We start from the raw sequence: 26,126 nt of genomic DNA on the forward strand, positions 1-26,126 counted from the left end.
TTTTTTTTTATCAAATTAGTTTGCGAGGCGTTTGGGAACTAGAAACGATGGTGGCCGTGCTACGCACAAGTGCCACAGATGGATCCAAAATGAACCCAGCATGTTCCCGGGGTCTCAAACTCCTAGAACGTATGTACATGGCATAGAGAATGGAAGGATCCCGCATTGCATACAGACAGGCAATGAGAGGTCTCCCTGCTGCAGTGTGGGCACAGGAGGGCTTACTTATTAGCTTTGCCCCTTGGTGCCGATCTCTATCGCATTTTCTTTAAGATATTTTTATCAAACAGCTCTTTTTCTCGGTAATGCACGGGTGGGGCCCCGTAGGTACTTTTCTTCTGCCTCCTTATAACCTAATCCGTCAAGTGCAGCAATTGAACAAATGATTGCTTCTGGCAGAAGAACTTCCAGAACAAAACTCACTTTGTCGTCCCTTGCCAGAGTCAGCCTCTTCTTGTCTATTTGTTTGTAGATTTCTTGTAAATGTCCCACCACGACATCCAACTGGTCTTCATCCTCCAGGTATGTTTCAACGCAGAGCGTGTACCTGTTGGAATTCAGAAACGATGTCAGCCACCTGGACTGTTTCCTGCCTTTGACAATGTCCAGAAGGTGGTGATCGGCCCCCTTCGTTTTCACGATGAAGTCCACGAGCCTCTGGTTGGCTCGGTCCCGAGCAGCCCTCATCCGGTCAGGGAGAATCTTCTTGCGGGGCCTCTTCCCGCCCACGGAGGTCTCCTCCTCAGAATCCTCCAGGTCGGCATAATTGACCTTTGGGAAGTCAGCCTCCAGATCCCCGTCCTGGATGGCTTTCCTAACTGGGTAACTGACGTCAGCAGCATAATAGTCCAGGAAGGAGCCTGCAAAAGACCCACAAGTGAGCCCTTCTCTGTAGTGAGAAATCAGGGAGAAACACCAGTTCACACTTTGCTCGTACATTTTCCTGGCTCTCTTCATCAGTGTTTCTTTCTCTTTGCAGTCCAGGGGCTTTAATCTTCGAAGAGGAACTCGAATGCCACTCATTTCAGCGTGCATGTTTGCCTCAATCAAAAGCACCCTTGCAGTCTGCTCTGCTTGGCTGACGCTCTTTACCACCGCTGGCCAAAAGGGGTGATTTTGAAATTTAAACCAGACCATCATTCCTCCTTCAATGGGACAAGGCTCCTGTGGAGAAAGCGTGCTGGTCAGTTGTCCCATTTCCTGGCTGACATCCTTCTTAATAGCAGTGGTGGGGTTCACAGCCTTTGAGCTGGCCGAAGGTCGAGATTCCTGCAGCCCTTTCTCAAACTCTGGTACCTGCAGCTTCCTTCTCCTGTTTGCCAGACGGAGTGAACAACGCGGCCTCAGGTTAGGGGCACTGGAGGAGGCTGCCGCACCTTCCATGCCTGGCTCCCAGGGACCCTCTCCGTGGTCCTCAACATTCCTGGAGGAGGCAGAGCGCTCAGAGGAGGCAGCCGGGTTCTTTGCGTGGGTGTCAGGTGCCTCGTCTTTCAGAGCCTCCTCGGGCACAGTGAGGTTGAAACCTGGTGGCGGAGATGGAAGGATGCCTCCATCTTCAGCCCCGGTACCCCCCTCCTTGGCTATGCGATGCAAAGACCTAACTCTTGAGGTGTCCCTCTTTTCCTTGCCCTCTTTCTCACCACCATCTTCTGAAAGCGACGGTAAGTTCGGGCGCCTGCTGGAGCTTGGTGAGGACTTTGCTCGCCTTTTCCTTGGAAGGGGAGTGATGGTTGTGTGTGCCTGTGATTGGCCGCCTTCTGTGGTGTCTGGTCTCTGAGAATGCACCAGCCGCGGTTTGAGGTTTCTGCGTTTCCTGAGACGCCTCAGTAAGATCCCTTTGGCCTTCCGGTAGTCTTTAAGAGATCGCTTTCTTGGTCCCCTTCGGGACGGTGTAGTGGTCTCTGGATCATCCAATGCTCCTGCTGGGCGCACATCTGCTCTCTCCTTCAGAATCTCCAATGCCACTGAAAGAGCGTTTCTGTAAGGCACTTCCTGTCCCGCTGGGACACTGGCCTTCGACTGGGCTGTTAGCAAGGAGGTAATGGATTCAATCTGAGACTCGTTTAGGATCTTTACGTCTGTGCTTTTCACTTTAATTTTTTCATCTACCGAGAGTATTTCAACTTCTAGAGAAAGTGCTCCTTTCCTCTTATTTCTTGGTGAGACCCCGGATCTGGACAAAACCCTTGCTGGCCACAAGTGGCCTTTCCAGTTGCACAGGACATACTCAGCATCCATTGTGATTTGGGTGTCCTCTCAAGAGGTGACTAATAGAGGTTGAGGGTTCTGGCCGTCAGACACACAGGCACGGCACATCTTCCCTAAAACAATGTCCTTCAGCACGCCTTTTGGCCTCGGGCCACAAAGGGTTTACTGCTTGTGTGGACCCTCCTTCTTCACCTGAGTCTCCCAGAGTCACGGAACGGACTGTATAGGAGAACACTGGAATGTGGAAAAGGAAGAGAAGAAAACCATTAGGAGAAAAAATTACTTTTGTGAACATAGAAGAACATCGGTCACTGAGAATTGAAAGGAGATAAAACAAAGAACTATAAAGAGTTTGTGTGTCAGATAGGGGGAGTAAATACAAGGCAAGTATCGGGGAACATACAGAAGATGCCTGAGGAGTTTTTTAACCTTCCATACCCAACTTCTTGCCCTGCTTGTTGCCACTCCGTATTAAAGAGCATCTGTGTGGGGAGGCGGGTGTCGTTTTCCAGATCTCATTTGTGTTATTGGCCGTCTTGTGCCTTTTGTGCTCCCTGGGGCTCATCCTGGGGGGATGCTTCACTCGGTCCTTATTTTCTGGGGGGCGCTGATGCCACCCTGTGCACCCAAGGAAGCCAGGGACGATCTCCAGCCTACAGACCCTGAATGCCAGCCAGCCCAATCTTGGGTTCAAGAGCATGAGCTTAGAATCCAGAGGTTCACGAAGATCATCCTGGTGGTTACTGGTGCCATCCTTCATAAGGATTGCTACAGGCATGGGCCATTGGCTTGACCTGCCCTTTTGCATTGCACTACGGTGGCTCAAAAGGCTGTTGCCCACCCCCCTCCCCGCCCCCAGAGCTAAATTTTCGGAAAGAGATGGCTGTAGAGCGAGGAGCGGAATAAGCCACACTCCAAATGTCAACATGAAATGACTGCAAGTGAAATGTTTAGTAAAATAGGAACGTCTTACAAAACAGCACGTAGATCGAGGGAGGCGTGAGTCTTTTCGCGGCACCTGTTGGTTCACACGTTCCAACTGCTTGTCCGGCAGACCCTTTCCTCTGCTCTGTGCCTCTGAGGTGCACAGTCCTTCCAGGGATCAAATGGCCTCAAATGTAGATACCCAGGACGTACGTACCTCTAATGTTAATCTAGAAAATCAGAAAGGCAGATGGGAAATTAAGTCAACGAAATGGGGATGGAGTCATCATTTTCCCTTCCCCAGCTCTGGAATACAGGCTATTCTGAAGCAGAAATGTTAGTTACATCTCATTTGGAATGTAGACCTGTCTCTCTGCTTCCTTCGTTTGAATTTCAAAAATATTTCCATGTTAACCTGTTTAGTTTAGGCTGGTCCTCCTATTTCAGAACCATGGCCACTACTACAGCTTTCATAATAGCCTTTTTGTCCGTCTTAAATGCAAGGATTTAGTAGTAGCAGCGTTTTGTGTGTGTGTGTGTGTGTGTGTGCGCGCGCAACAAAACGGTGTCTATTATGTAAGTGTGTGTTGGTGTTTCTAAAGTAAAATTGTGAAGAGAAAAACCATGCAGAGGGGTATACACGGGGGCAATACATGATAGATGCTTACTGTCAACATGATGGTGTGAGCGTTCAGCGCACGTTCCCAATGCGCCATCTACACACGAGTGCACATATGCCTAGCACTGTATTTCTTCACTCAAGAGCAGTATGGGATCACTGTTTCGTGGGAATCTGATTTTTTGCATCAGTTTTGTGAATCACTTTTTGCAATGCGGTTTCCCTGACATTTAAAAACTTCATTTAAATACATTTCAAACTTTTAGATGTGTGTCATGCAGAAAATGCAGTTGTTCTCTCAATCCCCCTTCCGACCCGTCAGGAAATACCTGTTAATGGGTTCTACTTTTCCACATATACTGTTCAATTACGTATCACAGTTCGCTTACAGATTTTAGTTCATCCAGTATCGGTTTCAAATGGTACGCTTTGATTTACAACAGATTATTTCCCTAAGAAAACACATGTATGCAGGACTTTGTTCACACATACTCCTAGCTACAATATGAAACGTATGATGACTAATGACACAGACTTTGGGCCCAGCCTGCACAAACCTTTTCTTGCCAGAATGTATGATCATGCAGGTATTGTGTCCTCTGCTTTACAGAACTCAGTGTACTGGCTCTTAGATCACGGGTGTCGGGTGAGGACACAGAACAGAGAGGAGAAGGAAAAACAGGTAACTCAACCAACTGCAGTCTCCCTGCAGCATGACCTGCCAGTCTCTCACACAGAACAGGAGTGCCTGAGTCACCTGAGCTCCAACCAGACCCCCAAGACAGACACACACACACTCACAGATACATACACAGACTCAGAGTGATGAGGTTAGAGACGCAAGATGCCTGATATTGATGCATGGAATCCATGTTTTCTGCTCTACGCATGCATGCAAATGTTGTTGCTTCCAGGGCAGCTCGTCTCAGTTCCTTATCTTGGAATTACACACGGAGAATCTAAAATGCTGTTTAACACCATAAAGTAGGAAAACCATTAAGGATCAGTAAGCTGATCACCCAGAAGGAATGCGAACTGCAAATATATGAGTCTCGCACTTTTAAATTCTGTTTAAACCTATTTTCTATAGAAAGGGCTTTAAAAACCATAGCACCTATTTGAATATTCTCTCCCATTCACGTTTGTGTACATCTGTTCAACTACGAAGCACTTTAATGGAGTAACTTGCAGCGGACAACCAAAATATCAATTGCAATCATTTTGTCCGGTTACCAAAACGATGCACCCTTGAGAGACGCATTCAGAAGGAAAGGGTTTTTAATGAAAATATAAAATCCTCCATGGCCTACTCACCATGTGCTTTGGCCCACTGTCCAAACAGCTTCCATTGAAGGGTTGGCACATAATGTTGCAGATGATTTCCTTATTTTTTCATCCTGACAGGAGCACAGCTCTCTTCTTTCCCTCTAAGGGTGCATCCAGGTGGGTGTGTAGACAGACACGTGGCAGTTGGAGAGAAAGAGGGACAGATAGAGGGAATTACATGTAAATGTTGATCCTCTTCTGCACACCAGGAACAAGTATTAAAAATAGAACCCTGAATGACACTGAAGTAACTATTAAAGTGACCCCCAATTCTCGGAGGGCTTGGATCTGAACATGTATCCACAATTCTAGTTTACAGTCATACCAAACATGCCTGCCCAGTAAAAATGAATAGAATAAAACAGAAGGGGAATCGTAGAAGTAACAACTCCACGATTTGTAACTTCAGGGTCAATTCCAGACCATCAAGAAATAGAACCCTCAGATGAACCAGCTTCAATTTTTAAGTCCTGCTGTTAACTCTAGTCCATTTGCTCCTTGGCTAAGGAATGAGAGAACGTGGTGGCAACGAATATTTATTTCTCCAATCAATCGCCGTGACTTTTGGAAGAATGATTTTGGAAGCTTTGTTCCTTAACTCCTTTCCCCGTTGAGGGCTGTGATCACTTCCAAACAAAAACGAAAACAACCCTCTGAACGTGTTGTCTCAAAACAAGGGCACTGTCCTTGATAGGACTCCTGCACCCCTCCACTCCCCAGAGGCAGAACTTCTCTCATCTTTACCCCAACACCCTCTCATCCCTTCCCTAAAACCAGTGCTTATTTATTGGACTTTTTGTGTGTGTGGTTTTCATTCTGAGATGGAGGAGGAAGGCGGGGCCATAGGTAGAGGGAGATGGAATCTTAAGTAGGCTCCATGCCCAATGCAGAGCCCCACACGGGGTTCGATCTCATGACCCTGATATCATAACCTGAGCTGAAATCAAGAGTGTTGACCCCAACCGACTGAGCCACCCAGGCACACCTTGGAGCTTCTTTTAAGCTGTAGGCTTTGTGACCTTAAACTGTCCCCAAAACATGTATTTCCATGAATGGACGAGTTAGCAGTTCCCCCTTTTGGCTATAAAGGCACATTTCACGCAATTTCACTTAGAGAGAAAACACGTTCTTGCCTACTGTTACACCTTTCCAGTGCCCCATGAATCCAGCATGAACTTTCCACCTGTCAAAGTTTTTAACCTCATTCCATTTGTAGAGCAACTGAGTGGGAATTGCATCTTCAAACCTTTCCCTTATGTTGCTCACTAGTTTCATAAACTCATGGAGGTCACACCTATTTGGAAATGTGGACCATTTTTGTATAAACATTTCAATGGCAAGTAGCGCAGACTGAAAAATCGTGAACCGCCCTCAGTTCTACCAAAGAACTGAAAAAACTAGGCTTGCTTCTCACCTACCAATGATCAGCTACAACACTCAGAGCACCTACACATTCAAATTGCCAAACTCTGCCCCCCATTTTCCCTTAAGAAAGAAGGAACCACAGCAACTACGCTTGCAGGCACACACCATCAAGAGCTCTAGAGCTGCCCAGAGGAGCAGAACCATGAGTGCTTGTGCAAAGGACGACACAAACATCAAGGTTCCCCTCAGGGCCTTATTTTAAGACTAGAGTGACTTCTGTCCCATTCCTTTAGCAAACTCAGGTGGTTTCTCCCATCAAGCAGGCCAATTTTCTTCCAGAGATTCTCTGTTACCCCTCCAGTCACTGTTACCTGCCACAGGGAGACCTCCACTTCCCTCTCTAACAGTGATGAAATCATGCACAGCCTTAGGACTGAAAAAGTCAAGGGCATCCTGGTCTTTCCTGCAGGCGAGACTTCCATAATTACTGATAGCCCGGCGAGCGGACAAAGTGTGTATTTCAGAACCTATTAATTTCCCTGTGTCGTGCACAAGGAGAAAAAGGTGCCCTAATTCACAAGACAACTCACTGCATCGTAGCTTGTCATAACGGCATTGGGTGTCTGCCAGGTGCTTGCTACCCATGGGAATAGACTAACAAACCGATAATCTAAGCCAACAAGGGCATGTTATGCATCCAACACAAGGACTGATGCAGACCTTCATGTGCTGACAGAGGACAAAAATTCATTCACTCCCCCCCCCCAAAAAAAAATATATCTAGAGACCAGTGAAGCGCAAGTAATACGCTTTCCGTAAGGCACACATTCACATGAGAGCAACGGTGTCTACTTCATCTTTGGATACAAAGACATGTCAATGCAAGAGAAGAGTCCAGAATGATAAACAGAAATGTCATGGCACTGTTGCATTGGCAAGAGAGGAAGGAAAAGGACAGAAGTGGGTGGTGAGGGTAGACATCATTTCTCAAATGTTTTAAAACATTACACGGAGGACACATTTACGTGTACATAGGCACCGAAACCTTACTTTGCAAAGATTCTAAGGTGATATGAAATGAAATCCTGGATGTAAGTGAACAAAAAGCAGGCAAGCAAAACAGTACCAACCATTGCATAGAAAGCGATGCAAATACATTGCAAATGTCTTTGAGGTACATTTTCTATGGATCAAAGGAAATGTTCATTATTAAAATGTATATATTTAACCACAGAAGATATATTGTACTTCGGTCCAAGAAGAGAGAAGGGCTGCTGAATGTGTGAAGGAACAATAGGCAACAATGTTCCAAAATATCAGATGGTGTATTGAGATGCCAACCTGCAAGCATAATATATTCCGTCCCTCTCCCTGCTCTCCCTCTCTCTTCCTCTCTCTCTAACATTCACACACACACACACACACACACACACACACACAGGTCTAGGCTCATCATGGTTAAACTTCTAGAACCCAGTGGGAAAAGAACAGCTTTAAAAGCAAAGAGGGAAAACCAGCATGACTTTTAGGCAACACTCTCTTCCTATTTTTATGAAAGAGAACTTGAGTCATTTGGAGATCAAAAAAGAAAAAAAAAAGTACAATTGAGCAATGACGCAAGAGTGTCATGACAGGAAGAGTGGGCACTTGTAGTTCCAGAGAGCGCAACGGAGGATACGGTGGTTCTGAGAAGCCGTGACGTCTGAAGAGGAGACCTCAGAGCGTGGGCTCCGACCTTGTCTGTTAGAGATGTTTCTTAGATCATGTGTGTGTCGGCTACTCAGAGTGAGCACAATATCATCCCCTAGGCTACACAGAGTCACATTAGATCTTCCAATCCTACCCATTTGCCTCATTTGCTGACTTCTTTCTCCCTCTCATTTCACACACATAATAACTTGACTCTAAGTCAGTGCAAGCGAGTCAACTTACATCTTTAAGGGTTCATGGGACAATCATCAAGCAGAGGTACATGATGAGGAATATTTGGGGATCTCTGCTTTCAAGAAGTCAGGTAACAATGCCCTCGGGCAATGGTGTCACCTTAGGACAGCAGAAAGGGGCCCTGGTGTGACAGAGGTATTCAGTCACCTAAGCTCCCCAGCCCCAAGAGAAGCTGCCATCCCCTCTGATAAAACAGGAGGGATTAGAGCTCTTAAAGTCCAACTAAAACCCACACACTGGCAACACACAAACACACACACGACTCACACATTGATAGCAGACACTGACTAGTCCGACGTTTCTACAGGTACTCCATCTCTCCAGTCTGTAAATATCCTTGTTAAATGTTTCTTCTGTCTCCAGGAAAGAATGGCTTAACCCAGTTGTCATGGAAACCAGAATGTCATCAGAAAAGGTCTTCCTGATGTTCGCTTTCTATGGAAACCAGGAAGTACTAATACCTCCTCAGATGCAGAGCGTCGATCGTGGTCTCAGTCAATTACACCCTGACCAATCCAGTGAATGAATGAATGAGTTTGTGAGTGAATGAATGAATGAAACATTGAAGACAATATCTGATGGTCTCAGAAAAGGCACTGAGGGCAGGGGAGTTTTTGCAAAATGGGTTATGGAAGAAATAAAGTGGAAAGATAACAGCTTCTGTCTTCCCTTCACACACACACACACACACACACACACACACACACACGCTTAGGATCCAGGTTCCGTTAAGGACCTCCTTTCAACGTGCCAAGACACATGAGGCCGTGTGTGTTTGTGTGGGTGGGATTCAAGGACTCTCAGTCAATTAAAAATGACCCAAGAGGAGAAGACGTGTCAGGACAAAGGCCCTGGGTGTCAGAGGTCCATTTGCCTTAACTAGAAACTCGGGTTGCAACAAGACCAAATGACCCTCAGTGTACCCTCGGACGACTGTGTACTGACAAGGTTTTCGGGACACCAGTGGTTCCTGAGAAGAGAGGCGAGTCCCCAAAAATGTCCCCGATGGAGGACAATAGGGAGATAGAGATGAGCCTCTCACATTTGGGATGTGCGCTCAGCTTGTACTGCCGCAACCACACTGCCAATGAAGGCTAAGCCCAGAGGTAGGGCTCCTCTCAGAAGGGCACACAGCGCACACTTCCTCTCTCATTGTCATCTACATCAGGGGACAGAGCTGCCCTGTGATGTAGCTCTTGTTTCCTGTTAATGAGCTCCAGGCAATTCTTCTGTGGCCAGTCCTGGGCAGTGTGATGTGCTGGGAACAGGCTTTCGGGAGGGGAGATTGCAGTTCCGAGCTCCAGGGTTTTCCTATTTCCATGTTGTAAGTACTACCATTATGGCCGAATTCAAACCACTGACACGATGTCACCGAATGCTGATTTGGCAAGTGATGCCCCAAATCAGCCCTCACAAGGTGACGGTTCCAGACAGACCCAGCACAGCCATGGACCCCAGATTCCAGAGCCAGACAACGCCCTCTCGTTCTACGTGCAATCCACGAGAGCAGGGCAAGCTGGACTCTTACACAGAACTGTGTGCCACCTGAATGAAGGCTTTCGAAAGGTTCTTGGTGAAGAGGAGAGGAAGAGGCATACCAAGAGCCTCCATGTATGTAGCCTATGTAGTTTTAGGGGTGGGAAAATAGTGGGAAGCACCCATGGCCAATCTTTTCAAATCAGAGATGCTTTCTGAAAGACCAACTGTTTCCCCTTAATGTTAGACATTCTAGGGGGCGTTAACAGCTATTGTTAGGCTTTGGTTTGCAATTCCGACTGACTAATAATATTGAGCATATTATCATGTGACTTTTGGCCATTTGTTTATCTTCCTTCGGGAAATACGTACTCAGATCTCTTTCCCATCTTTATTTGTTTTTTCATTTGGTTGGAGTTGTAAGGGTTCTTTCTATACTCTGGTTGCTAGACTCTCCCTAGACATATGATTTGCAAGGGGAACCCTGGGTGGCTCAGCGGTTTGGTGCCTGCCTTTGGCCCAGGGCGTGATCCTGGGGTCCTGGGATCGAGTCCCAAGTCAAGATCCCTGTATGGAGCCTGCTTCACCCTCTGCCTGTGTCTCTGCCTTCCTCTTTCTCTCCGTGACTCTCATGAATAAATACATAAAATACTTTTTAAAAAATCATATGGGCAGCCCGGGTGGCTGAGCGGTTTAGCGCCAACTTCAGCCCAGGGCATGATCCTGGAGACCCGGGATCGAGTCCCACATCAGGCTCCCTGCATGGAACCTGCTTCTCCCTCTGCCTGTGTCTCTGCCTCTCTCTCTCTCCTCTCTGCGTATTCTCATGAATAAATAAATAAAATCTTTTTTAAAAAGACATATGATTTGACAATGTTTTCTCCCATCTTTATGATATCTTTCTCTCTCTCTCGATAGTCATTTATTTTTTGTTCTTTTAAAGAAAGATTTTACAAATTTACTTGAGAGAGAGAGTGAGAGACAGAGAGAGAGAGAGACAGAGAGAGAGAGGGAGAGAAAAAGAGAAAGAGAGAGAGAGAGATAACAGAAGCAGGAGGAGCAGCAGAAGAAGCAGGCTCTCCGCTGAGCAGGGAGCCCGATGCGGCGCTCAATCCCAGGACCACAACCCGAGCCAAAGGCAGATGGTAACCGATTGAGCCACCCAGGTGCCCAAAGATGGTGTCTTTTAATGCAAAAGCTTGTTTTCATTTTGGTGAACGTCAATTTACCCATTTTTTTTTTCTTTTGTTGCTTTTGGTCTAATGTTTAAGAAATCCGAGGTCATGGAGGTTTACTGCTATCCTTTATTCTAAGAGTTTTATAATTTTAGCTCTCACGTTTAGGCGTTTTGTGTATCCTGTGACTAGAGTGTCCAAGTTTGTTCATTTGTATGTGGATATACCGCTGTCCCAGAGCCACTTGTTGAAGAGACTATCCTTACCCCCTGGATGGTCATCATCAGTCATCCCTCACCCAACATATTGGTGTAGTTACGGGAACCAGTGAAATGCTGAGCATTATGAGGAAGGGGATCAGAAGTACAACATAAATCATTGGCTTAGCCTGGACCGTTAACTCGAAGTAGACACTATGGAAGAAGGATCGGACTGAATAAAATATTGAAGATTTGCTTCCAAATCTTAGATGAAAGAAGTAACATGTGTGATTAAAAACAGACGGAAAAAATAAAAGCCCAGAGCTGGTAGCAAATCAAGGCAGGCACCAAAAGGTGAAAGGTCCAAAGAAAATAATATAGGGGGCAGAGAGAGAGGGGGGGGGGGAGAAGGATGGAAGCAGATAGTATCCCTCACTTTCAAATCGTATAGTACATCTGAGTAGTGGAATGAAGCATGAATTTCATTTCCTCTGTAAATTTTCTATTTTGTGAAAATTATCCTATCGTGAGTCTTTATTGCTTTTATAATTAGAAGAGAGACTTGACAGGAGAACTTAAGTTAACAAAGAGCGCTCTGTATTAAGTTATTTTTGGAAAGTAGACCGTTCTTTATGAGCTAACCTCTGGAAGGATAACTTCAAAATTCCAGAAAACCTCTTGGCACTGCCGTAAGAAATCACAACGTGCTGAAATGATCTATAGACAGGAGTCATCCAATACCTGTGTTTTTCTATAGTCGGAGGACCTCTGAGATGTATCAATTTGATTTCTCCTTACAAGTGTAAAACAGACAAGTTCACGGTCGGTGTTAGAAAAGTCAAAAGCTGTTATGACTCAAAAGGTGTCATAACTCATCTTGGTTAGTCATGGAGCAGATGGTCCACTAAAGTCCCTTGTTCCAATTTCTTTCCTGATTTTCAGATTTTTAATATTTTCCTCACATCCTTGGTGGGCATTTGCAAAACAAAGACAGTGGTTTTATGAAGCCGCCAGATGGAGATATTGAGCTGCCACTGTTTGTGACAGTCAGGTCCTTCTTGACTAATACAGTGGTTCCAAGTTTGAGAGCAACCTGGAGAATTTACTGAAAATGCAGATTCCTAGTGCACGCCCACATGGTTGATTGGGCAGGCCTAGGACAGATCCAAGGAATCTGGACTAAACACTCTCCTTTCAGGGATTCTGATATATCGGTGATCCCATGCACCACCCTTTGAGAAGCTCTGATGTAAATGGCCATTGAAATCATGCACATAGGTGGAAACATTTAGGGAACGTGTATCGATTGAGAAAAGAATCAAGTAAAACCAAGTCCTGAGGAACATCATCATGCGAAGGCTCATTTGAAGAGAAGGAGCTAGCAATGGTAAGAAGGAGTCGCCAGAATGAAAGGAGATAACGGGAGACTATGCAGTTATGGAGGCCAAAGGAAAACAGAGAGAGTGGGAGGGAAAAAAAGGAGATAAGAAGGGTCAACCAGACTGCATGCATTTTTGATCGAATTTATTCACACATCCGTCATCATCTTCTCTGACTTCTTTGGAAGAAATACTGCCTTAAACAGTAAGAATGTGGGATCCCTGGGTGGCTCAGCGGTTTAGCGCCTGCCTTCGGCCCACGGTGTGATCCTGGAGTCCCGAAATCGAGTCCCACATCGGGCTCCCTGCATGGGAGCTGCCTATGCAGCTGCATCCGTGCCAGCTGCGCCTTTCCAGTTCCAGAAGCTTTCCTAGCAATGCCACCAGTATCATCTGGGACACGTATCATGGCCAGCCCATGGGCTGGACTGAGCCACGTGCTCATCTTCTGCCTCTGCCTGTGTCTCTGCCTGTCTCTCTCTCTCTCTCTCTCTCTCTCTCTCTGTCTCTCACGGAAAAATAAATTTAAAAAAAGAGTAAAAATGCCCTTGTGATGTCTGACACACCCTAAGTTATTCATGTACTTGAAATATATATTTCCCGTCCCAAGTCCACATTTGTTAATGAAATGTTACAGTTAATCCTGATGATGAAAATCAGTTAGTTTTTACGCTTTGAAATATGTAGCAGGCACCGGCTTGCATTCAATGTTTGATATTCAGGAAATTGTGTGCCAGTGGCTCACAAAGTGGCCACAATAATGGCAATACAATAAACACGAAACGCCGATCACCATTACGATAGAATGAATCAGAAACAGTAATGCTGCTATACTGTTACTAATATTTGACTGGTTCCCGGATATTACTGAGGGCCCGTACGAGTTTTTATGCATTATTTCACTTAGCGGCATCCAAAATATCACGAGACAAATACTGTCGGTATGCCTTTAAGATAGTACGAAAGTGATCAAGGCTTCGAGAGAGAAGTCAAGAAGTCAGCTCGGTGTCTCACAGTCCCCGAGCGGGACAGCCCCGTTTAATGGCATGCTGGACTGTCAGTTGGTGCTTTGAGCATTTTTGTGAGTTTCCCTTTAAGAAAACCCAACGTAGTCAAGTTTTGCATTACTTTCAGAAAGGCACAGGTTGCAGGGACCTCCCGGTCGCCACCTAAATCCTTGCTCTCCTCTTCTTCCTGGGCCCCATCTAGGCATCATTCGCCGGCTTGCCTTGCTGTTACGTGTGACCGTGTGCCTGAGATCCAGGCAATGGGACGGCAAGCGGAAATGAGGCGTGCCACTGCCAGGCCTAACTTGTAAACACCTGGTACCTGGTGCACCTCTGTGCTCTTTGCCCCTTCTAGCAAACTGCCAAGGGGGCCACCTCCGGGGCTCCCGTGGGAGCCCCACGTTGGGTGTGGCAGACTTTCTGACAGCCGGGGTCCCTGTGGAAGTGCATGGATAGTGCCTGCCAGGAGGACCCAGTCACTTTCCCAGTAATGTGCCAAGAGTAATAGATAAACTAGTTGAGATAAACCAGTTGAGTCCCTGTACACGTTTGGGTTTAGGTGTTAGGGTAATAGTCTACCACCCCTGACACAAGCTGGGCAAAAATAAATTTCAGGTATGCGCTGCTCTGTCACCGTGAATTGCGTCTTCCTGCTTGTTGAATCAAGTAGCTCATACAGGGGCTTTGTTTATTCCAGGTAACACACGGTAGGAATACATAATCCAGGGCTGGTACTACACCTCGGGAAGCCAGGATCTCCTCTCTTCTCGCCCCTCTCTCCTTAAATGTGGCTTTTGTCTCCAGGGCCACGGGCACTGCGTCTGTATCACTGGCAGGAGCAAGTGGGAAAGATCGAAGGGGAATGCCGGCTGCGTCTTTCCAGTTCCAGGGGCTTTCCTAGGAATGCCACCGGCGTCATCTGGGACACGAATCACGGCCAGCCCAGGGGCTGGACTGGGCCACGCGCTCACCTGTCTGTGCAATGGGGTCAGGGTTCTGTTAGTAAGGACGAAAGGGTGAGGGAAGGGGTGCTCGGGGAGGTCCAGGACCTGCCACAGCACTTACACGTATCTATACTGATCATCCAAATCCCCAGTGGGAGCTTCTGACAAATCGCGATTCCTGTCCCGGTGCCAGCCATAGGGAACCAGAATGTCCCTGACAATTTGGAACCCGAAAGCCGTGGTTGAGCTACTGGCCCTTGCTCTACCGAGGACAGACCCTTGTTCCCGTCATCTGGTCTGGTCTGCGTGGACTCTTCAATGGGTTTGTCATTTCATAACGCTTAGGTGCACTCCAAAATGCCAGAGGCAGCACCTTTCTCGATTGACAGGTTTTGAAATTTACATGGAAAACAAGAACTTTGTAAAGGACTTCCACCTCCTCAGTCACAGCCTTCAAACCATTTTCTGCAGTACTGGGACAGGCAGGCACTACTGGAGACCATGGCTTGTAGCTGAAGACGTGCTGTAGCCCCAGAGCAGCAACGGGACGCAAAACAGTGAAGAGGCGAGGGCCAGGGGTGGGCAAAGGGGTGGTGGAAGGGGAGGAGGGCGGGGGGTGGGGGTGAATGGTGACGGGCACTGAGGGGGGCACTTGACGGGATGAGCACTGGGTGCTATTCTGTATGTTGGCAAACTGAACACCAATAAAAAATAAATTCATGATTAAAAAAAAAAACAAACAAACAAACACGCCAAAGGTCTGGCCCTTCCTCCACTGTGCGGCTCTGCAAACTTGGGTAAGCATCTGTAGTCTCTGACCATGGTCCTCTTAACTTATAAAGGGGCCTTGCACCAATTCACCTTCCAGAGGGTTATTAAGGTCATCCAATGAGTCACGGGTGTGTATCCCTTCAGGCCAGGGCAGCATAGCTCGCTGAAGTGTTGTCTGTATTCATGGGCAAACAGTGACCAATACGAATTGTGAGTTCCAAATCTGCTTGGTAGAATGATAGAGGCTTCCCGCATGGTCAAAGTGAGGCACGGGAATAGGGTCCCGTTAGCACACAGAGGACTGGATTACAGTGCAGGGAGAGGAGCGAGGCGGCACAAGTCACAGCGACAGGCAGAGGAAGGAGTGTCAACCAAGGGTCTCGGCAGAGAAGTTGGTTGAGCTCGTTCGAGGGCCCAGTGGCAGGCAACAGCCACGGTGTGCTTCGGGCGGTGGCAAGCAGCTCAGGATGGGGAGGATAAAGGGGGGAGTCAAAGGAGACGAGGTGCTAAGGGTCCTCGTATGTAGGGTCGACCCTCGTGTGGAGGCTGTCAGGAATCACGGAAGGATCTGAGTCATCAGAGTGTAAGCTTAATCCCGGAGGACTCGGAGTTGGGCCTGACCTAGAATCTTTGTTTTTACTCTTTAGAGATTTGTGTTTATTTATTTCTTCCTGAGAGACGCAGAGAGAAAGCGAGGCAGAGACAGAGGCGGAGTTGGAGAAGCAGGCTCCAGGCAGGGAGCCCTACGTGGGACTCCATCCGGGGTCTCCAGGATGACGCCCGGGGCCGAGGTGGCGCTAAACCGCTGAGCCGCCCGGGCGGCCCCGACTTAGGAATCTTCATTGTGCCACAGGCTGTGGCTTTTGGCACAGGATAAACGAAAGGAGCGGTGGGACGGGACAGAGAACCAGAATCGGGGACATAGCGAACCTTGATGTGTGACCGGGCACAGCTGATAGTGGCGAAAGCGTGCACCCTTCAGAAAAATGGGGACGGTACGGTGACTTTTTTTTTTTTTTTTTTTCTTTTCCATGGGGGGACAGAAGCAATTAGATCACGACCGGACAGCAAGCACAAAAACCAATTTCACGTGAGCAGAGACTAAAAGATACAAAATAAGCCCTTAAGTCAATTTTGAAGAAACATTTATGACCTCGGAGTACAGGCAGCTTTCATCCTAAAAGGCCCGGGAGGCCAGGAAGCACCTGGGTAAATCGGAAACGTCACAGTTTATAGACGCCTTGCGCATCAAAGGACATTATCAACAGGCCACGCAGGCAACCCGAGGAATGGATGAAGATCATTGCAAATGACCGACCCGGTAAGAGAATAAAATCCTGAACCGTTAAAGAGGTCCTACAACTCACCCGCGGTGCAAAGAAAAAAAAAAAAAAAACAGAAAGAAAGAAAACCAACGCGCACCCCAAAAAGACAGAAACCTTATTAAAAATTGGCAAAGGACCTGAATGGGCATATGTCTAGAGAAAGGACACCCGTGGCCCCGTCCCCGTAGGCACTTGAAAAGGTGGTCTGCGTGAGTAATCGCCAGTGGAATGAAAAGTCAGAACCGCAAGCAGCAAGCACTTCACACCCTGTAGGATGCCTGTTTTCAAACAGAGAAACACGAGGCAACAACCAAACGAAAGCCAAAACCAAACAACTGGGAATTACAGGAGCTGGCATGATGTGGAGAAAGGGGAACCACTGTGCACTGCTGGTAGGACTGTGAACAGGTCATCAAGTCCTCTGAAGCCTTGGGCGCATTTATTTTTATGTGTTTCTCTTGGGCTCATTTAAACACCACAGAGCGTAATCGCACACGTTCGGCAGACGTGAGATTCTTCGTAGCATCGCTGCCGTCCAGGGCGCTGCAGTGGAAATAAGGGCACGTGGACGGAGGAGCAATGGGGCGAAGGCATTGAGGAGCGGTTCCCCGGGGGCGGGGGCGTGTGCTCCCAGGGGGAGGGGGAAGGGGGCCGCTTCCACCGAGCGGTTCCCGGGGGGGGGGGGGGGGGGGGGGGGGGGGGGGGGCGTGTGCTCCCAGGGGGAGGGGGAAGGGGGCCGCTTCCAGGCCTATTCCCGGGGCTCCACGGGATAGCACAGACCCTGTTAGGACACAATGCTGGGTGGAAAGGGACGTGGCGCAACCGCCAACGTCAGGCAGGACGCTGACAGGAGTTCAGTCCTCCTACCCGGGCAACCCAGCGGGAGGCCAGCACAGTGAAGGACACGCGCAGGGGTCTGTGAAACAGCACCAAAGGCAACCTACCAACCGCCAACCCAAGAGCGGAGCCGAGACAACGGAGGGGGTCGTTTGCTCAGGACCCTCGGGGAGACGGCTATTCCTCCGGGAAGCGGAAGCGCTGGGTGGAAAGGGCCCCGCCAGGAGCCCGACGAGGACCTGCGAAAAGCCTTCCGCCTCAGGTCAGCAAGGTGGAGGCCTGAGCGGCCACCTGCTCCACAACCCAGTACCCTTTAGTGATTTCCCAGGAAGATGAAAGTAACGTCCTCGGGCTGCAGAGCCGGAAACGCGCAGCCTGGGCCCCGGGGCTCAACCCTCGGCCCTCAGCCCTCAGCCCTCGGCCCTCAGCACTCGACCGACCCTCGGCCCGCGGCCCTCGACGCTCCACCCTGGGTCCTGACCCAAGACCCTCGGCCCTCGCCACGTGAGCCCCGTACCTCGACCTCCCTCGACCCTCGAATCTCGACCCTCGAACCTCGACCCTCGACCCTCGACCCTCGATCCTCAGGGCCGGCAGGCACCGGCGCCCGGAGGGCAGGGGGCCCGAGGGGCGTGTCTCTGGCGAGGTCCCGCCTCCCGCATGCGCACTGGGCCAGCCCCTCAGCTCAGCGACGCTCCCGCGCAGGCGAGGCTGACTGGCTCCTCTCAGTCAGTCGCGAGGCCCTCAGAGGAGCCTGGTCGTCGCCGCGGAGGACCTGCTGTGGAGGTCGTTGTGTGCGCGGAGGCCTGAGAGGGGCGGGGGATGGGGATGCGGATGGCGATGGCGATGGCGATGGCGATGGCGATGGCGATGGCGATGGCGATGGCGATGGCTGGGGCGGAGGGAGGGACAAGACAGAGGCGATGGGGGTGGGGGTGGGGCGGAGGGACGGAGGGAGGAGGGCGTCGAGAGACGCGGTGGGTCGGGGTGGGGGTGCGAGTGGCGGTGGGGGTGGGGTGGGGTGGGGCGGAGGGACGGAGGGACGCAGGGAGGACCGACAGAGACAGGGGGTGGGGCGGGGCGGGGGTGGGCCATAGGGACGGAGGCTCGCAGGACCGAGGGGCAAGACAGAGGGGTTGGGGCTAGCGCTGGGGCATAGGCACAGGAAGGGGCATAGGACAGAGGAAGGGTCAAGACAAACGGGGGCCGGGCCGGGGGCCGGGCATAGCGACCCCCTGGGGGGCCCAGCCAGGCAGGCAGGCGGACCCGGTGGCACTGGGTGGCCGTGGCGGGCGGGGGGGGGGGGGTATCCTGGAACGTCCGGGACCAGGGCGTGGGGCGGCCACGGGGGCGGCGGGGCTGACCTCTGAGGTGACGTCCCCACGGGGTCCTCCGGGGCTCCGACGGGATACGACCAGGCCCCTGAGCGCAGAGCTGGCAGGGCGGGGAGCGGGAGCGAGGGCCCTCATGGCCCGGGAGGGTGACACCTGGTGAGGAGGGGCCCTCTGCGCCTGGCCCTCCGGCCACACCACCGCCCGGGCCCGACATCTTGGCCCCCGGGGGCGGGGCCACGGCTCGTCCTGGGGGTCCAGGTGGCCCGTCGAGGAGCCCCCTCCACCTGACTGTCTGCCGACGGGTGCAGAACGGCTTATTCCCCGCGCATCCCCAGGGGACGCGGGGGGGTTTCGTCCCGGCCACGGTCGGGTCTCCAGGCCAGCACAGCCCTGCGGGGAGGGACCTCGGGGGCCGGGCCGGCCTCTGTCCCAACGTAGGCGCAAGAGTGCGGCGGAAGGGCGCGGCACGCAGATGGCCCGGGGCAGCTGACGTGCCCCGGGTCGCCGTCCCCGGGGCGGGGGGGGGGGGGCGGGGGACGGTGGGGGGCAGGGCTGCGCCGGCCGCATCCTCCTTGCTCCCTCCTGGCCCGGCCAGACACACGAGGACACGCGCAGCCCGGTCTGTGCAGAGGCCCCCTGCCTGCCGACGCTCGCTGACCGTGTCCCCATTTCTCGGTCGCGTGCTCGGGCTCACAAGGTGCGGGACAACTCGGAGGACACACAGACACCTCGGAGGGAGGACAGACACCTCTGCGGATGCCTCCGGCTGGCAGGAAGCGCCTGGGGAGGAAAGCCCCTGCGGAGCCTCAGAGAATGGCAGCCTGTGATTCGGGCGGAGGAGGCAGCAGAGAGCTGAGTGGGCCAGAGGCTGCTGCTGCGGAAGGTACCGTCTGCCCCACACCTTTGCGGACACAGCGCTCGCTCGGAGATGACCGCACGCGGGGCAGGTCTCTGCCTCCGAGTCCTCCGCGAGGTCAACAGTACAGTCCTCCAGCGTGCGCGCCCCCGCACGTGTGTGTGCGCGCCAGCGCAGTTTCACCTGCCGCAGGCTGCCCGCTGGATCCTCCTGTCCCAAACCAGGGTTCCAGAGGCGGAGATCGCACGCAGCTCTTCTGCCGCGCCGCCACCCCACCCCGACCCCACCCCGCGCCCTGCAGGCCCTCTTTCCCAAATACCTCCCACGTGCCGGGTGCTGTTCTCTGCCGTTTAAGCGCGCCAAAGGCCCGGAACACCTTCGCCGCCGCGTGGTCCTGGGCCCCGATCTCCTTTCCTCTGCCCTTGCACAGACAGACACGCAGCCTTTCCTAGCTCTGCCTTGAAAGGCTGTTGGTTTGCCAGAGGCCCCGCAGCCCGCGCGGGTGACGGTATTGCCCCCTCGAAAACTGATCGAAAGGCCACCCTTCCCTCAAGAATGCTTTCTGACTCCTAGCTATGGGAAACGAACTAGGGGTGTTGGAAGGGGAGGAGGGCGGGGGTTGGGGGTGACTGCGCGGCGGGCACTGAGGGGGGCACTTGACGGGATGAGCACTGGGTGTTGTTCTGTATGTTGGCAAATTGAACACCAATAAAAAATAAATGTGTTATTAAAAAAAATGTTCTCCACTTTTATTTCAACGCAGGAAACAATCCAGTAGCCGATAAACATGGGCGAAAGAGGTCTTCTCCCGGACCGCGTGAGGAAGACGTGGGGTAACGTGTTTACAGTATTTTCCCTTGCCACATCAAGTCAACTCGGCTTGCCTGCCCGTTGTTCTCTGTAAAATCCTAGAATGAGACATTTCTTCCAAAACAAATACGACCTGGGTTTACGTCTCCTCGGTAATGTTTGCTGTAACTTCTTCACAGAAACGAAATACAGGAGATGCTGCAAGGACTTGGAGGTATGCATAAGTGATATCCGCAGGGAAGAGGAAAGTTTTAGATCCTACAGCTTTTACAGGTGGAAATCTTAATGAGTGGCCTGCAAGACTGATTTTCATGCCTTGTTCTCATATGTAGGATATTACACAAGTATTTAGTGTGATTCAACTTTGCCACTTTCTGTGCTGACCTTTTCCATTGTTGATCTGGAAGGGTAAAAATGGTACTCACCAAGAGGAGGTAAGAGTGACGCCGTTATTTTATGCACGGGTACGTCAACGTACTCTGCGAGCGAGTGGACGGAGCAAACTTCGTACCTCCTTTGGTGTGCACAGATTAGGTGGCATATCAGGTTTTTATGTCAAATTTAATTTTTCTTAATTTAGTTACTTTTCATTACTTTCCAGTGCTCTGTTCTTTGGAGTAGCAGCACACACTGAATCCTGCCAAAATCAATCAATCAAACAAAACCAACCAAAAGAACAAACAAAAAAGCACCCTCTTTGTCGTCATTTCTCATTAATAAACCGTATAGCTGCAAACTAGAGAACTCCCGTAGCTGCAGAGAAATGTCATATCCAGACTCCTAAGCTTTTTGTTGTTTGGTCAGAGGTCAGTCACACCATCTGCACTACAGGACGGGACACTTAGCAAAGAGTCCCAAGTCAATCTGTGGCTCTTCGATAAGGATCGCCCTTACAAGCAAGTATGTTTTGACAGCTTTGCTCTATTTGGTGGCGACAAAGGGCTGGCTTTGTGAGCTGTCTAATAAACTTCTTACTGTAGAGGGATTCCGGGTGTGTAAAATAGTTTTATCAGACTGCAGATCCTTCATGACTGCTGAAAAGTAACTATCGACTGTAGATCCAAAAAGTCAAATCATGCGATTTGCAAAGCTTTATTTGAAGTATTAAGATTCGGTGAAATGCAGCACTTATGGATAAAAGTGCTATGGAAAAAGCTCCGTGAAAATATTTTATTTATTTTTTATTATTATTATTTTTAAAGATTTTATTTATTTATTCATGATAGACACAGAGAGAGGGGTGAGAGAGAGAGAGAGAGAGAGAGAGGCAGAGACACAGGCAGAGGGAGAAGCAGGTTCCATGCAGGGAGCCCGACATGGGACTCGATCCCGGGTCTCCAGGATCAGGCCCTGGTCTGAAGGCGGCACTAAACCACTGAGCCACCAGGGCTACCCCGTGAAAATATTTTAAAAGTGTTTCTGAACTCATTTATTCCAGTTAGAGTTTTTACAGTCACAGCCTTGCTCTCTTTTAGTAAAGCACAGTTAAAAGCATCACTCACTAGATCGCTTGAAAAATGATTCTTTAATGTGCGATATGATGATTTTTCTCCTTTTGGGGTCGTTTTTAAGAAAATGCTCTTGTGATGTTTTATATAATGCATCCTAATGGTAATCCATCTAAACATGTCCCCTGAGTTGCAGGATATTTTATAAATTCAGAATAGTTTGCTTTTTACCTGTCTTATCACAAGGACATTAAAGTCTATCTTTGGGATTCTTTATACGCATTTGAGAATGGAATGTCGTTTGATTATTATCCCCCTTTCCTTATCTCTGAACCCGCAGTTAGAGTAATGAGAATCAGGATACTAGTACTGCAAAGACTTTATGGAAAATAGCGAGCAAATCTGGCTTTTTCAAACAACGCCTGTGTTCTAGGTTTTTTTTTACTTTTTTTTTGGGGGGGGGAGCGTCATGGGCACACAACATGATATTAGTTCCAGGTATGCGACATAACTGTTTGGACATTTACGATGCTGCAGTATAGATTTGAAGCGTCTTTGCTTATTGCTGAGGCAACATTTACTTATATTGAATCGTATATATGAAAACCAAATAATTTTCGGCGTGAAATTTCAACGAATATCTATGTTCTACACAGGTGGCATTATACAGGCTCTTCTGGCAAAAAGAAAAATGTTTGAAGCAAATGCAAAAGCTTCTCTGAAAAGCACTAACGAGAAAATGGAGCAAGGTTGGAAAATACAAAAACTAAGGTGAGGTTGTTATTTTTAAGCCACGAGGACCCATGTATCATATCTTAGTATTCCTTGGTGCAAATCACGGAAGGCGAATGCTATTATATTGAATTTTCCATTAAAAAAGAGATTTTGCTTGATTCTTTTCTTCGTGGATAAATTCTCTTAACCTCACTCCTTATCAGCATTGAGGTGTAATTCCTAGAAGCCAGTAAAGAAGACCTCTCCCCTCCCTTTCAAAGAACAATTGAGTTCTCTTCCTGTAGGAGTTTTCTTCCTATATAGTTTTCTTTTAATTCATAGTCATTCTGGACCTACACTAGCCGAACCTTGGGTAAACATCTGACAGTGTTATCCCAGTGAAAGTTAACTGTATTCCTTCACTGTAGAAAAGGTTAACTTTATATCATAAAGAATTTGCACATTGTAGCTAAGTTGCGTTCACTGTTCTTTCTTAAAAATCATTGTGCCAAAGAGGGGAACTGTTTAAGTGAAATATTCCTGTTCGGGAATCTTCGATAAAACATCCTCATTGCATCTACTTACTGCATCCGAACGTAGAGGTTCTTCAGGAAGAAGAAATGAAAAGTAAGCTGCTTTTAGATAAAATGAGTCTTTCTGGAAAATTGATTTTATGGTATATCCTCGCTAGTATTTAAGAGGCAAGGCATGTGAGAAGGCTTCTATATTGGTCGCTTAGGAACAATACTGTTGGTAATAGTCATTTGTGTGCCCTTTCTGTTTCCCGTGAGACTATACTGTGCTGTTACAGTATTCCTGCAAAATATGGTTAATTTTCTCATCTCTTTGTGGAGTGTGACGGTGCTCGTTATCATGTTTTACAGGCAGAATCTTCATTTCAAATACTCTCAGCAGTTTCTGACTCTCTTTCAGAAGTGGGATACCGACATGAGGAAAGCCCAGGAACAGGAAGCAGAACTAGCTGTTGGTATCAGCCTTGGCTTTAAAATTGATCTATTTTATTGATTTCTTTACTGTATCAAAGTCTCAAGTAGCAAGAGGTCATGCAAAAACATAGGAGAGAATGTAGAGTCCGTGAGCCCAGATGGGTAAGGGTGGATAGAAGATAGCCCAGATGGGTAGTGGTGGGAGGCCGAACATTCTATTTGGATGGCTTCTATTTAGTGATGCAGGAAGGTCACCAGTTAAGAGTTAGAGTGGTGGAGGAGGCGCTGCCTTTGGGCGGCAGAGAGGAAGTCCAGGAATTGTTTCCTGAGAGCGGGCCAGCGAATGCACTAGGGGAATATCATTGCCAAGCAGCATTATGGGTTTGATTTGGTTACTGCCATAGTGATCATGAATTTAAAGTGAGACCACGCTGCACAGTTGTGGCAGAACGGCCAGAGAGCTGGATCTTCCAGGGTTGGGGTTCGGCCACACAGATTGACAGAGTGGAAAGGGGGCAAGGTACACGTGCAAGTGCAGAGGTATGATAATTGACCATGGAATTTAAGCCAAGAAGGAGGAAAAGAGAGACTAGGAGAATGGGGACTGGGGACAAGGAAGACTCCTTGGATCATTGAGATATCAATTCTGAAAGAGTACTGAACCGTAGTAAGAAAGGGAGAGAACAACAAACAGGGAGGTAAAGCTGGAATGTTGTGGGGGGCGGAGTGGGGTGGAGAAACAGCATAGCACAGTGGTCAGGAGCCTGGGCCCCAGAAACTTTTTTGGTTTTTTTTTTTGTTTTTTTAATCCAATCCTGGTTGACCAGTACAAGCTGTGGCTTCAGGGACAAATTGTATCTCACTCAGGTTCCTCACCTATGAAAGGAGGAGACATGGTAAGAGCATCTGCCTCGTAGAGTTGTTTTGAGGGTTGAATGAGATCGTATGTAATAAGTCTATTTGAAATGGTTCCAAACAGTACCTGACACGGAGCTGATATGCAAGTCTTTGCTCTAAGTAATCTTATGTAGACGTTGCAGTTATTGGGAATCCCGGGTCTGACTACGTAAGTGACTAAAGTAGGGAAGAGGACAGAATTATTGTTGGAGAGCAGGTCAAGGAACAGAGAGGCTAGGATCGTCTGTACGTGTCCTGAAATGACAAAGAATTAACACATGTTTTGAACGTTGTTAAGAAAGAATCGCTCCTCTGTGACTACTGTTAGGAAGGATAATTGTATAGAGTCTTTGCCTACTTGTGGTAAACAGATTATTAGAAGGGCCGTTTTTGGACTTTGAAGTCCAGAATTAATACATGTCTTCAATATCGGTGAGGAAGACAATTTCCTACTTAATGGTACTAGGTAGGGTCATCGTGTATTGTTTCTGTATATGCGTGGTGAACACAATGATCTAAACTTGGTCGCAAAAGTTGTTAAAACAGGAAATGCTGACAGGTATCGATTTAAGGAATCTTCCTTTTTAACCTGATGGGTAATTATGTTCTCTGAATAATAAACGTGACCCACATTTTGTCACCTTTTTCTTTTATGTTCCTAGCATATGTTTCAGGAGCAACAAAAGATTCTGCAACAAGCTAGAATTGTTCAGAACCAGAGGCTGGAAAAATTAAGAAACGTATACAAAGAATTCTTAAAGGTCTGTTGTATTTGGCAGCACAATACGCTCTTAGAAAACACAAGACATAGAGGTGCCTGGGTGGCTCAGTCGCTTGAACGACCAACTCCTGGTTTTGGCTCAGGTTGTGGGTCCTGATCCCATGGGTTGTGGGATGGAGCCCCGCTGGGCCTCCCTTCTCAGGACGGAGTCTGCTTGAAGATTCTCTCCCTCTGCCCTTCTGCCCACTTGCACGTGCGCTGTGTGTGTCTCAAATAAATGAGCAAATCTTGAAAAACTACGTAATAAGTATATAAAAGTAGAAGATAGTTTCTTTCTGAATCTGTGGGTGGAAAACCATTTAGGTTGTACATCAAAATTGTCAACCAATGTCCAGTATGACCTCACTGTTTTGGATTCAGCCTAATTGGGAAATGCATTTTTTTATTTTTAGTATTAATTAATACTTTTATGGGAGTTGTTTATTTTTTTTACTTTCATTTCACATTATTACAACACACATTTAACTCTTATTTTTGTAAATTTGATTATGTGTGAAATTGAGATCTTGAACTTTTTTTCCACAATGTTGAAGATTTAAAGATCTTGACTGTAAAAAGGAAAAAAATACAGAAATACTAAAAAAAAAATATCCTAAGTGTACCAGATGGGAGTCGTTTAAAACAGGGAATGGCAACGTGGGAATTTTACCTAGAAATACACGTATTGTGAAGAATACTGGTACTCTATTAACACTTCGAGCATGATTTTTTGGTTCGATCATCAGTTTTGAGATCAGCAATAAACATATAGTGAAAACTAGGAATTCTATGAATCACTTCTACGTGTCTTTTCCTTGTATTGATGGTTTCTGTTAAATACGAGTAAGCAGTTGTAATTG

General features: G+C 48.4%; 2 protein-coding genes across 11 annotated transcripts in view; one reads left to right on the forward strand and one right to left on the reverse strand.

Annotated features, from left to right (window-relative positions):
* On the reverse strand, positions 1–18,152 carry LOC119879041 (PWWP domain-containing DNA repair factor 3B-like). 7 transcript variants are annotated; one of them, XM_038589509.1, is made up of 4 exons: positions 18,018–18,152; positions 5,066–5,178; positions 3,182–3,362; positions 1–2,442 (listed from the first exon to the last, which is right to left on the reverse strand). In XM_038589509.1, the coding sequence occupies exon 4, from the start codon at positions 2,236–2,238 to the stop codon at positions 283–285; it is 1,956 nt and encodes a 651-aa protein (XP_038445437.1). In that variant the 5' UTR covers positions 2,239–2,442; positions 3,182–3,362; positions 5,066–5,178; positions 18,018–18,152; the 3' UTR covers positions 1–282. The 7 variants fall into 7 exon arrangements, with proteins under 7 accessions (XP_038445437.1, XP_038445438.1, XP_038445440.1 ...); XM_038589510.1 differs by lacking the exon at positions 18,018–18,152 and adding an exon at positions 17,608–17,829; XM_038589512.1 differs by lacking the exon at positions 18,018–18,152 and adding an exon at positions 8,654–8,761 and having other exon boundaries at positions 3,227–3,362.
* Positions 17,438–26,126, forward strand: part of LOC119868547 (synaptonemal complex protein 3-like) — an 11,465-nt gene continuing 2,776 nt past the window's right edge. For 2 of the 4 annotated variants that reach the window (XM_038589515.1, XM_038589517.1), the window contains exons 1-7: positions 17,818–18,289; positions 19,532–19,717; positions 20,454–20,523; positions 20,680–20,714; positions 22,605–22,719; positions 23,547–23,646; positions 25,169–25,267. In XM_038589515.1, the coding sequence (XP_038445443.1) occupies positions 17,833–18,289; positions 19,532–19,717; positions 20,454–20,523; positions 20,680–20,714; positions 22,605–22,719; positions 23,547–23,646; positions 25,169–25,267 (1,062 nt within the window). In that variant the 5' untranslated portion in view covers positions 17,818–17,832. Of the gene's footprint in view, positions 17,763–17,817; positions 18,290–19,531; positions 19,718–20,453; positions 20,524–20,679; positions 20,715–22,604; positions 22,720–23,546; positions 23,647–25,168; positions 25,268–26,126 lie in introns of those variants that run through there. The other 2 variants (XM_038589518.1, XM_038589516.1) reach the window with 2 other exon arrangements.

This window comes from Canis lupus, unplaced genomic scaffold (genome assembly GCF_011100685.1).
Source record: "Canis lupus familiaris isolate Mischka breed German Shepherd unplaced genomic scaffold, alternate assembly UU_Cfam_GSD_1.0 chrUn_S2221H2421, whole genome shotgun sequence".
Classification (NCBI taxonomy): Eukaryota; Metazoa; Chordata; class Mammalia; order Carnivora; family Canidae; genus Canis; species Canis lupus.